This window comes from Onychostoma macrolepis, chromosome 03, assembly GCF_012432095.1.
Source record: "Onychostoma macrolepis isolate SWU-2019 chromosome 03, ASM1243209v1, whole genome shotgun sequence".
NCBI classification, from domain to species: domain Eukaryota; kingdom Metazoa; phylum Chordata; class Actinopteri; order Cypriniformes; family Cyprinidae; genus Onychostoma; species Onychostoma macrolepis.
In genome coordinates, this window is record NC_081157.1 from 32,120,335 (window position 1) to 32,134,092 (window position 13,758).

The following is a 13,758-nucleotide window of genomic DNA, read 5'->3' on the forward strand; positions in this document are numbered from 1 at the left end:
TTGAACATGCACATTCATTCTCTGCCAGCAGGAGGCGCTTTCGAACTGTTTCCGCGGTAACAGCGGAACACAAAGCATGCAGCGCAGCACCAGACTTTGAAACGTGCCGCGCTCATATTTTATTTATAGCCTTTTTAAGATTAATCGTCACGTTGAGCTGTATCGCGATTCTGGTCTGTACCCAAATTTAAGACCTCTTGAAATCATAATTAAGACTTTCTTGTACAATTTAAAACTTTTTATGACCTTAAATTTGATAAAGTACAAAAAAAGTAAAAAAATAAAATAAAAAAATTATATATATATATATATATATATATATATATATATATATATATATATATATAGTAGTCAACATTTGAAGTGGATCAAAAAGTTAATTTTACTATTTTGTTTTTTACTATTAATATATATATATATATATATATATATATATATATATATTAGTATAATTTTTAAAAGTACAATAACTTAAACTTCTGTGAAAAAAACCACTTCTGTGTTTAGCTATTTTATTTAATAAGTTGATGTTAGAGATTATGTTTTACACTAACATTCAAAAGTTTGGGATTGTTATTTAAATAAGTCTCTTACGCTCACCAAGGTTGTGTTTATTTGATCAAAAATACAGTACAAATAGTAATATTGTAGAAATTATTACAGTTTAAAATGAACATATTTTAAAATGTAATTAATTCCTGTGATGTTAAAGTTGAATTTTCAGCTTTAAGTGTCACATGATCCATCAGAAATCATTCTAATATGCTATTTTAATGCTCAAGAAACATTTCTGATTGTTATCAATGTTGGTATAGTGTGTGTATTCGGAAAAATGCACACACATAGGACGGGTTCTTGGTTCAACATCCTTGCAACATCCTTAAGCCTCTGACTGGTTAATAGCAGTGTTACTCCAGTAACTACAAAAGGATGTTGATTCAGGAACATATGCTGCTTGTGTAAATTACATTAAGCATGCATGGACACACTCTTTCACACACAAGATGCACAACATGTGGCTTTGAAATTGTACCCATCTGAGAGGTCTTCTGAAGGAGGCATTGACACATGGAGCCTGCAGTACATACAAACACTTCAGTCACTATTAATATGCCCCCATCTCCCCAGCTTTCACACAGCTTTAGAAACGCTGTCAAAATGTCATTGAAACATTTTGTACTCACCATAGAAAACAGGCAGTTGCATGCTAGACTGCAGCGAAACAGCAGCCACTCTGTGAATGGAACAACTGGTTTTATGGAGGAGGGTGACGTAATGTTGAATTCAAATATGGATGATGTCACTGCATCAAACCGGTATCAGCCAATCAGCTGTGCGCATGAAAAGAGTGAGAGACACGCAAGTATAACAGACATGTTTACGCTCAAGTCTTTCAAAATCCACCTGCGCTGATATTTTCAGAGGGATGAGTGTTGAAAAAGAGACTTTTCTGCCTCGGCTTTCTAATTATACTCATCATCCCATTATCTCTCCATCAATATATCCCCCTAGAAAATGATTTACTGTTCAATCCTTTGTTCTTCTTTTTTTTCCTGTTGAAATGACCTGCAGTACTGGTCAGCAGCATATACTGTGTTGTGGCATACACCGGTGTCCCTATCAGGCTTCTTAAACTAGTTTAAAGGGATTGTACACCCAAAATTTCTGTCACTATTTACTCACCCTTGACTTTGATGGCAGATGTGGATCCAGAGGGCAGAACGACAGACTTAAAGCTGAAATATGTATCACACAATTTAGAGATAGTAAATAACGCTGCAATGAAATTAACATTAAAATTTTATTCAATTAGAAATTTATACAGTACACTGAAAATGAATCAATATGAAAAAATAGTTTAAACTTGATGAACAAACCTATAAAATAAACTGATTCAAACTGTAGCCTATTTTTTTACAAATAAAATTATTAAAAACATAATACTAAAAAGAAAGTGAACACTGTAACCAACACTGTTTGCAAAATCAAATATTTATTAGATATTCAACAACTTATTTAAAATATATAAATGTGTATTTGCTGAATAATTTGCTTTAAAAATAAACTAATGAAGATTGAAAACAGGAGCATCTGAGCTCAGATGCTGGAGTTTTCAGTGATGCCAAAATAAAGGTCCTGCTTGTGGACAGAAAAACTTATTGACTGATGACGATAATAAAAAAATTCTAATGAATTAGTCTAGGTTACATATTGGTCGATTACTAGTCTCTCTTGTTGTTTCCATGCAGTTAAAATGAATGTCATTTAAAAAAAAAAAAAAATGCAAAGCACCATAAAATTATTATAAAAGTAGTTTGGTCGCCTTATTTTAAGGTCCATTTCTCACTTTTAACTATTAACTACGACTTTTGCATCAATAAACTCCTAATTCACTGCTTATTAATAGTTAGTAAGGTAGTTGTTAAGTTTAGGTTTTGGGTAGGATTAGGGATGTAGAATATGGACATGCAGCATATGTGCTTTAAAAGTACTAATAAACAGCCAATATGTCATAATATGCATGCTAATAAGCAACTAGTAAATAGTGAGAATTTGTCCCTAGACTAAAGTGTTACCAGTAGTTCTTATTAATAAAATTTAAATCATTATTTGAAGCTTGAAAGGTTGTTGTTGACTAGAATGACCAGTACAATCATATTGTGCATCACTGAAAGTCATGCAAGTTTAAAACGACATGAATAATGATGCAAATTTTCATTTTTGCATGAACTATTCCTTTAAGCAGATTGGTCATTGTGCATTTTTTGTTGGCGAACAACATATGAAACGTCACTATCTGTGACATTATCATTATCATTATCATGTGTGAATATGTCACTAGAATATGATAGTCCACAATCTAGATAGCACCAAACCAGCATAAACATGGGAACTCATGCTGGTCTAAGCTAGTCTTTTCAGCAGGGCTCTCTTTTGTCTTTTCATCACCTATTTTACAGCTCTTTCATCCTCATGTATGTGATTCTCATCACAGTATATACCTGAGTGTGACATTAATGCCCAGTGAGTGTGAGAGAGATGATAGGATCAAATGAGAGAGAGAGAGAGAGAGACGGGGAGGTTGGGTGAGAGACAGGTGGAGTCCATGGTTGCCAAGGCAACACCGCCCTTATATGGAAACTGGTGATATCATATTGCAAAGGTCAGGCTGGAGAGAAAGAGAGAGCGAGAGAACAAGGAATAAAGAGAGTGAGAGAGAGAGAGAGACAAGAAAAAGGGGAAGGCTTTCGGAATATCCTCACCTCTGAAGGAAGACGCTTCACAGGAATTCCTCCTTATTTATTTGCCTATGGTGGAATAATGGAAAGGGGGAGGGGAAGAGGAGGACAAGAAGAGAGCGAGAGAGGGGACAGATGAGTGCAACGGTGTGTAAATCGGCGGGAGGAGAGTTAATTACCCTCTGCCAGCCTTTTCCAGAGACTCCAGCACGGAAGAGTTAAAGCAGCAGCCAGTAGCCAGCCGATGCTGTAATGAATTAAATAAAGAACCTGCCGTCGCATGTGCCGGAGAGAGAGAGAGGGCAGGAATAAGAGAATGAGTATTCTGCACACCTGACAGCCAGCTGCTAAGACTGAAGGCATCTAGCTAGTGTGCACGCGCGCGCGTGTGTGTAGGGAGGAAGCACACTCACTAGCGCACATGCATGCAGGTGCAGGTGAGATTCGCGCTGATGGCTTCATTTGTTTGGTCATTGCGAGATTGTTTGCTGTGGTGACTGCATACAGATGGACACTATGGTTTGATTTTTTTCAGTGTGAGTGTATGTATTTGTATGCGTGTGTGCATGTGAGGGGAAGGAAGAGCTGTTTTGCATGCGGGGCAGGTGGTGTATAGCTGGATGTCGTCTTGCTGGGCTGACACATGTTTCTCAGGTGGAGACTAATGCTGGTCACAGGATCAGATGCAACTAGTATTCAGGCCTGATTGTTGTGTTTAGCGCGCATGACGATGTGCTTCTGCTTTAATAAAGGTGGATTGGGTTGTAATGCTGACGTATAGGTGCACATGGTGGCATTTGACTTGCAAACAAAAGCCACTATGTTTCTGATGCATGCAGGAGGTGGATTTAAAGAGGACTTGCTCTATTGCACTTTTGAAGTATTTTATTTTGACCTCCTGATTAATGCTAGTTAGGGATTATTGCATGAGGATGTGTCATAATTTATATTTCAATACCAGTTTTCTCTTTATAGCATTTAACAGCATGTTGTATTTGTTCCTGTACCTTTTAAGACTTACTGTAGGATTGAGGTCGGCTTATGTAAATAACCTCTGATAGTTTAACTTCCATGTGTCAATGCAGTTCAGTACCGATCACAACTGGTCAGCTGTTTTCACCTGATAGTAACATGTTGCAAATGAACATGTTGCATGTTTTCTGAAATGCGCTGTCTGATTTTGTGACTACATTTTAAAAATGATTTTTCGAACTTGTGTATAAAGCGAAGAATATTAGAGTGCATTTTACAGTAAAATCCTATTTTAGATTTTTTACTTCAAAATTTCATGTTCAACTCCGTGTTACTTGCCATTTCTTTGTAATTATTTGTTAAATGTACTACAATTTCTGGGTGAAAATGGTTTCAACATCAATGTTTTCAAAGTCACTCTTAAAGTTAGTGCATCAGTGCATGTTGATAAAATGGCACAATAGTATCAAAATTACATCCAAATTTGAATCTCACCACAAGCATTATGTTCTGAGCAGAATTTTCAGTTATTTTAGTCAAGTAACTGTATTAACTGTACTTTGGATGTGATTTTTCACATGATCTGTGTTGCTGCTTGTTGATGTCAGGCAAATTCTGCAAAGATTTCAGCATTATTTTATGTTCAACTGTTGAATAAACACTTACATTAGGGCAATGGGTGATTGACAGGTGAGACTGATGGATTAGCATTTTCAGCTGCTTCCAAATGTGGGTTGAGTGATCGAATCACAAAACAATTTGAACCCCTTTTATTTAGTGATGTACATATGAAATAAATGTTAGTATCAGGTATAAACAGAGTTTTAGTTTGCATAGATGGACTGGGTGATGTGGGAAGGGAGCTTTGCGTTCTGAAAGAAATCTGTTTTGCATTATTTATCCCTTTTTTTAAATGTTTCCTTTTAGATGCACCTGTATCATCTATTAACCCTTAAACATGCTGTTGATTTTCCGCTGGCAAAAGCAGCCGCAGCTTAGACAGTCAATTATCCCCCATTTAGTGTTGTTTCTTAGCAACTGAGGACGCCGGCCTCATACCACTCCATGGAATTCTGCTTGTTAGGGGAAAATAACATCACCAAGCCGCAGCTCACCGGCCCTGCAGTGCATAAATCCATAAGACGCTGAAGCGGCCCCTCAATTATGATCCAATATGATGGCGTCGGTAGTTGTGTTATTTCAGTTATTTATCAAATGCTATGTCAAAGTGAGAAATTTAGGGCTGTCACATTGAAATGATTTAGGAAACTTTTCATTGCTGTGAATTTTTCACTTCCTCTGTGGTTTGGCCGGAGACCACAGCACAAATTGAAATGGCCGTGAAGGGTGTGTGTGTGTGTGTGTGTGTGTGTGTGTGTGTGTGTATGTGTGTATGTGTGTGCGTGCTTCTAACTTAGCCATACTTTTCAGACAAATGTGCTATGATATATGTTGCTAGGAGTTTGCTAAAACTGACAAAATCTCATTTGGGAAAATGTGGTTCATAAATAAATGTAATTTTATATATTTACTTTTTTATGTAATTTTATACATTTACTTTTTTGTAAATTGTATTAGTACTTTTCTGAGAAAATAATTTACGAGCATCATTTAACTATATATTTATTTAATGTAAATAATATATATATTTGTGAATCCAGTGAATCATGCACCTTTAATTGACATTTTAGGTGAATGTTTGAGTGTGTGTGTGTGTTGAAAATAAGGGGTGTATAGACTGGCTACACTGCCATTCCTTTCATGCTTCAGACAATCATGTCCCACGTAATACGAGAATGCTTTGGCTTAAAAATACTGCTGGGAGACATCTAATATTACGTCCTTGAGCAGGCACTTGAATCTCAAGCTGTTCCAAAGTACGGTTTATCCCAATGGATTGACCATCAACTGCTCAAAATGCTTGGCTTTAGGCTGAACTTCAGTACCAGAACACCTCCTGGCAGCAATGCAATGGGTCCATCTGCCGCTCAGTAGTACCTGACATCAGGTAACCCAGAATGAATCCCTGCAGGCGAGGCCCTGCCCCTATATCTGACCCATTTCTGTGTGGAGGGGCAGAGTCAATCATTAAAACAGCCCAGACGCAGAAACCAGTTAAACCTGCTTTATAACAGAATAAACACAGAGAAGGGTTGGCCAGTTTTTTTTTCCATATATCAGCAACACAGATACACTGAACACTGAAATATATATTATATGATTATAGGTAAATGTGGTATATTCTTTTTGGAGAGACCCTGATGCAATGTGTGTATACTAGTGTCTTAACCTCAACTTTGGGGCGTTTGTGTGTATTTGATATAAATACATGCAGCACATGTTTGCAGAGCTGTATGTATTTTTTATATTGCTGCTCCTTGTAGGGCATTGGCAGGATGAACTTGCACAAAGTTGAAAGCAGGTGAATGAATACACAGATATTATTTTACTAGAAATATAATGCTGAAGTATTACTATATGAGCGGTGAGCTATTATACACCAATGATATCAACATTCTGCTTCAAGGGAGTTCAGCAGCATTTTTGGCCTTGTGTAGAAGGAGATGTTTAGTTGATGTTAAGCTTTCCAGTTGATACATTTCCCTCTCTAAATGTTTGTACACACACACACACTTTTAATCAGCTGACTATGAAGTCTAGACTTGGCCATGAAATATTCAAAGATCTTGATCGATCAGGGTTGGGTTCACCAAATAAGCGGCAGTCTGAGTTTTATTCAAAGAATATATGGGAACTCGGGGCACTTTAGGCCCTTAATGAACTGAATAAAGAAAATAAACCACTTTATTAACCATTTATTTAACTTGTCTTCTAATAATGTGATGTTGTCTGTCTAATAATGCAGTGGGCATACGTACAAGACAGACGAATTAGTGTTTAAAATATTGTTTTCACCACGGTGTCATTTCCATCACATCTCAAATCATTCTGTGGTGGAAATGACAGTGATTTAAATGAGTTTTCTTTCTCTCTCTATCTCTCTTTTTTTAATAAAATTGCAACAAAAGAGTAAAAAGTGACCAAGAAAATAAAAAAGACAACGTCATAATCTGGTTTTAGCTGGTAATGTCTTTGACTTTCTGTAAATTTGAAATTCACGGATGAAATGAGAGAGATAGGTGTGAGCGCTTCAGACAGCTGACCAATTTCAGTATGATTGATAGATCTGGGCAGCAGGCCAGACATAGACACAGAGGGGTTCTTTTTAATTAATTTTTTTCTCATTTGCTGCAATCTTGTCAGTTAGTCCGTCAGGCAGGGCAGCTGATGGACAGATGAGAGAAAGCCTCAAAATACCTTCATGCAGACTCATTTAGAGGGCTGGCCCATTCAGAACAGCTCCATATGATGACCAGACTAGAGGAATCATGTGTCACTGTCTCACCATCTGCTTTAATGCCGTCATTTTGCAAATCTCTGTATATGAAGCCGCATATGTGGTGTAAAAAGACTGTTTATCGCTGCTTATACACTACCAACATTTTTCGACTCGGTAAGTTTTTTAATTGTATGCAATGTAAATTGACCAAAGGTGAGAGTAAAGACATTTACAGGTGCATCTCAATAAATTAGAATGTCCTGGAAAGTTAATTTATTTCAGTAATTCAACTCAAATTGTGAAACTCTTGAGTTGATTCTGTGTGATTGAAAATTCAATGCACACAGACTGAAGTAGTTTAAGTCTGTGGTTCTTTTAATTGTGATGATTTAGGCTCACATTTAACAAAAACCCACCAATTCACTATCTCAACAAATTAGAATACTTCATAAGACCAATAAAAAAAAACATTTTTAGTGAATTGTTGGCCTTCTGGAAAGTATGTTCATTTACTGTATATGTACTCAATACTTGGTAGGGGCTCCTTTTGCTTTAATTACTGCCTCAATTTGGCGTGGCATGGAGGTGATCAGTTTGTGGCACTGCTGAGGTGGTATGGAAGCCCAGGTTTCTTTGACAGTGGCCTTCAGCTCATCTGCATTGTTGGGTCTGATGTCTCTCATCTTCCTCTTGACAATATCCCATAGATTCTCTATGGGGTTCAGGTCAGGCGAGTTTGCTGGCCAAACAAGCACAGTAACACTATGGTCATTGAACCAGCTTTTGGTACCTTTGGCAGTGTGGGCAGGTGCCAAGTCCTGCTGGAAAATGAAATCAGCATCTCCATAAAGCTTGTCAACAGAAGTAAGCATGAAGTGCTCTAAAATTTCCTGGTAGATGGCTGCGTTGACTGTGGACTTCAGAAAACACAGTGGACCAACACCAGCAGATGACATGGCAGCCCAAATCATCACTGACTGTGGAAACTTCACACTGGACCTCAAGCAACATGGATTCTGTGCCTCTCCACTCTTCCTCCAGACTCTGGGACCTTGATTTCCAAATGAAATGCAAAATTTACTTTCATCTGAAAAGAGGACTTTGGACCACTGAGCAACAGTCCAGTTATTTTTCTCCACAGCCCAGGTAAGACGCTTCTGACGTTGTCTCTGGTTCAGAAGTGGCTTGGTAGCCCTTTTCCTGAAGACGTCTGAGCGTGGTGACTCTTGATGCACTGACTCCAGCTTCAGTTCTCTCCTTGTGAAGCTCTCCCAAGTGTTTGAATCGGCTTTGCTTGACTGTATTCTCAAGCTTGCGGTCATCCCTGTTGCTTGTGCACCTTTTCCTACCCAAATTCTTCCTTCCAGTCAACTTTGTATTTAATATGCTTTGACGCAGCACTCTGTAAACAGCCACACCTTTCAGTAATGACCCTCTGTGACTTACCCTCTTTGTGGAGGGTGTCAATGTTCGTCTTCTGGATCATTGCCAAGTCAGCAGTCTTCTCCTTTATTGTGGTTTCAAAGAACAAGAGATACCCAGAATTTATACTGTAGGGATGATCATTTATTGAAATTCAAATGTAAATATTCTAATATTTTGAGATACTGATTTTTGACTTTCATGAGCTGTAAGCTCTAATCATCAAAATTAAAACAACAAAAACTTTTGAAATGTTTTACTTTACATGCAATGAATCTAAAATATATGAAAGTTTCACTTTTTTAAATAACTTTTTCACAACATTCTAATTTATTGAGATGCACCTGTATAATGTAACAAAATATTTTTTATTTCAAAGTAATGCTGTTTTTGAACTTTATATTCATCATTTATCACAATTTCCACAAAAAATAATCAGCAGCTCAATTGTTTCTTGAAAATGCTGAAAATTCATATTGAAGTAATATTTTGCAATGTTACTGTTTTACTGTATTTTTGATCAAATAAATGGAGCCTTGATGAGCATAACAGACTTACAAAAAAACCATCTGCCCTTAATTTTGAACGCAAGCTTTGGTGATATAAATACGTATTGCATCAAATGGTGAATGAAAATATTATATTGTAATTAGAGAATAAATAATAAAGCAGTAATTAGAGCAGCTCTACCTTGCTAGTAGAAAGAGGCCTTAAGTTATGGAATATATTAGTTGTAGTTAATTACAATTGCTTATTATTAAGAGTGATTTGAAGTGAATGTGAGTCCAAAATTCTCAGTAAATTTTGACAGATATCCTCTCTGGAATCTGTTCTCTCTCTCTCTCTCTCTCTCTCTCTCTCTGTTCATATTTTCCTTCACATTATTTTATCACAAAAGATGTCAAATGGTTGGGGATGGTGACTGTGTATGAGGTGTCACCACACACAGAGATAAATGTCTAAGTAACGCTATCTCTCTCTCTCTCTCTCTTCTCTCTCTTTCCATAGCAACAGCCAAACTACTGGAGCTTTAAGGTCAGTACTTTGATTACTTCTGTGTGTTCCTATATCAAAAACTTGTTCTTTTGATACCTGTTTGTGTGTTCTTATGTTGTATGTACATGGTGTATATTGATGTCTGTTGTAGGCCCACTCTGAATCCACATCAAGTTTTAAACACCTTACATCCCAAAAATCAACAAAGAAATGCAAAAAATGACAGCGGATTCTGTCTGGGCTGAGCAGTGGGGACATAACTGTTGCCAAAAGTGAGATAAATCTTACAAAAAACAACCCTTTGGTGGCTCGCATGGACATCCTTAAATGTTTAAAATGATGATAGTCTGTAGTAATTGCAATGAGCAACAGATAAAAACAGTTGAAATCTATGGTGTTGAATAGGTGTGTATCACGTGTCAGGTGTGTTAAAGTCATTGATCTGTGAGCCGCGCAGGTCTGATTTGTGATGATCTGCTTCACTGGTTTTTATCTTCTAAATTTCATTCCCCTGTTATTTCTTTCTATCTCTCTTTTCCTCTCCTCCATTTTCTTACACACCTGCCCACAGAACCCATAAAAGTCTTACAGCTGAAGTCAACTTAATGGAACTGAACACATGGGTCTCTATAGATGTTTTTAAGAACTAAATTTCTTTTAAGTTGTCACAGCATCTTAAAAACCCAGGGAATGAGACCGTAAGAAAAAATAATCAGAAAGCCACAGCAGTGAGTATGCTGGTAGGATGTTGGTTCAGAAACTTTACAGACTTCCGTACTCCATCAAATCCCTCGTTATTGAACCTGTCCTATATTGTGAATGATATTTATTCTGTCAGGGATAAAATGCCTATTCTATGTATTAGCGATGTTGGAGGGTGTGTATAATTGTCGAAGGACACAGGAAATGGCCTTAGGCTGTGATAAACAGTGTCATTAGACTGAGACTCAGTAATTGGATCCTCCTGATTCTGTTCATTCATATTCACTCTCACACTTATTTACTCACGTTACACTCCTCCTGTCAACGGACACACACTCATTCTCTATGTCTGGCAGTAATGTCATGTTTTTTTTAGATTTGACTATCCAGATACTAAATAACATGTAGACAGCATGTTTGAGTTTATGTCGACATTGATTTGGGACTAACGAGATCTTGCTGTGTTTTTCTTCCAGAGTGTTGGGCATCTCAGTTGGGTTTGTGAATCAAATCATCATATTATTTATTTCACTGTAGACTTTCTAGAGTAATGGACTCCTTCTAAACCCCCCCCCCAATCTCTGGCAACATGATACACCTCAAGCTCTCTCGTTTATCCAATACTTCATTTTGACACTCTCTATTCTTGTCTATTTGTTTCCTGAATTATGTCTCTTCTCTTCTCTTCTCTTCTCTTCTCTTCTCTTCTCTTCTCTTCTCTTCTCTTCTCTTCTCTTCTCTTCTCTTCTCTTCTCTTCTCTTCTCTTCTCTCTTCTCTTCTCTTCTCTTCTTCTCTTCTCTTCTCTCTCTCTCTCTTCTCTTCTCTTCTCTCTCTCTCTTCTCTTCTCTTCTCTCTCTCTTCTCTCTCTCTTCTCTTCTCTTCTCTATGTTTTCATGTTCTTGTCACGGTAAGATGAATTGTCAGATGCTTTCAGAACATTTTTTCCTTTAGGTGTGGATTCTAAGGCCCCAAACAGATGCCTGTTAAAAGCAAACGTCTCCCTTGGCTGGTTACGCCACACAAAATTAGCCTCTCTGCAAATTACTGTCAGAGCTGAGATTTGTTGGTTTGATTCCTCTCTCATTTGCGCTGCCTTGTTTTTTACTTTGATAACTTCCTCATATGTTGAAATATGTTTTGATGTCCAATTGCTGGTTCATTAGCATTTTCTGTTGTTCTTTTCTTTATCAGATGTTTCAAATGTTTAGAGCTAGCCATATGCTAACAGTGAAGAGAGGGCAGAGCTCGTCATTGACAGCATTGGGGAAGAGCTAAGTTCAATTTGTGGTGCTACGAAAACATTCAGTAGCTCGACAATAGTTTTCCAATTTTTCTGGCTTTTTAAGTAACTAGCATTTTTCAGGTAGCTCTTGGAAGTCTGATTCATTAATTAAACATTTTGTGAGGATGCATGAAAGATTTACTGAATTCTAAATTCATCACTTAAATGTTTTCCTTTATTTTAGTAAAATGTTTTTCTAAATTCTGTTGCTTATCATAGCGTTTTGTATAATTAGGGTGTTTTGTTTGTTTTATTAGTTGTTCTTTTTTTGCTATACAGTTGTATCTACCAGTTTGGTTGTGTTGGTTTCAGGTAAAGATTTCTCAGATTCAACTTGGGAAAACAATTGGGCTGTGTATCATTTCTGACAAGTGCATTTCTTTCACATTTTGCAACACTTTCAAAGTGAAATGTCAGTTCAGTTTCATCCAGAACCAATATACATGAACCACACAACCTTTCATTTTGTTTGTAGATATCACAGCGGTTTTTAAAATGAAATGTCCAGTGAGCAACGCGAATGGTTAATGCTCTATCACCTGTTAAGAAAAGCAAATTTGACATAAAAACACATTTGATGAAGAAAAAATGCCATTTTTTGTGTGCTTCTACAAGTCTTTGAGATTTTTTATCGGTTCACATACCTGAACCCTCCCCATCAATAGTGCAGTGCTGTACCAGGTGTGCTACTAAGCAAGTTTACTGCATTTAAATCTGGTTCTGTGATGCATCAAACTGTTAATTTACAAATCATGCACTATTATAAGTGTTCTGAGGTCATAACATATTATGCAAGAAAATGTCTTTATTAACTGATAACCTGTCCTGTAATCATATTTTGTCTGAAAAGTGTTGGTGTTTTATTACCACTAGTGGCAGTTTCAGCTGGAAACTGCAGACAGTGCAATGTACAATATAGGTAGGTTTTTGAACTTCTGCAAAAATGTGGGTAGAGGCACGGTTCTCCAATGAGCCTAGGTTCAATAGATATAGTTTTAACTGTGATTTTATTTATTTATTTTGTAATATGTGAAATAAGAAATAATAATATCGTTTTTTTTTTTAATGTAGTTTCAATATAATTAGGTGTTTTCCAAAGAGTAACCAAAGTACTGTAGCCTGTCGAATTACATCTCCAAAAACAGTCATTACCAAATTCAGCCCATTGAATGAGTTTCAAGGTATCCTAAAAATCACATGCAACATAAACAAAGACACACTGCCTGTATATCCAGTTTAGCATTATTTTTCTGTTTTTGTTAAACAGTGTCACCTGTTATCTCTTGTTTTGAGAGACCGCTCACAGCTTGTCCTCCAGCAGACAGTAAAGGTGTACTGAACTAATCCATTTTCCTCCTTCCCTTCCTCTTATCATTTCAGTCTTCATCATTGCTATAATTCCCCAACGATAAGTGCAGAGAATGCCGCCATTTTATGGCCACCTACCAGCTTACCATTTCCTTGCTTTCCCTGCCTCTCTCAGCATTGAACTGAATAGGCCACAATCTACTGCAATTTGTTGGAGCAATTTCTGCTGTGCCTTCAGCCTGTGTCTAACAATAGCAGGAGAGAGAGAAAGATTACTCTCAAGAGCAATTATTTTCTTTCCTTTTCTCTCTCTCTCTATCTGATTCCTTTTCCTTCTCTGTCTGTCTCTTTGTAATAGTTAATAATGTTATTTTAATAAAATTGTGCACATTATATCTTATATTATACTATGTCTCCCATCAACTTATCTGAAATAGACACACTTCTCTCATGTACAAGGAAAGAAAAATATGCCTCTCTCTTTTTTTATTTCATT

The 13,758-nt window shown here is 36.9% G+C and overlaps 1 protein-coding gene across 18 annotated transcripts in view; it reads left to right on the forward strand.

Annotated features, from left to right (window-relative positions):
• The window catches only part of srcin1a (SRC kinase signaling inhibitor 1a), a 124,055-nt gene that overhangs the window by 71,891 nt on the left and 38,406 nt on the right, over positions 1-13,758 (forward strand). For 15 of the 18 annotated variants that reach the window (XM_058768742.1, XM_058768759.1, XM_058768761.1 and 12 more), the window contains one exon: positions 9,982-10,008. In XM_058768742.1, coding sequence (XP_058624725.1) covers positions 9,982-10,008 — 27 coding nt within the window. The other 3 variants (XM_058768757.1, XM_058768754.1, XM_058768758.1) reach the window with 3 other exon arrangements.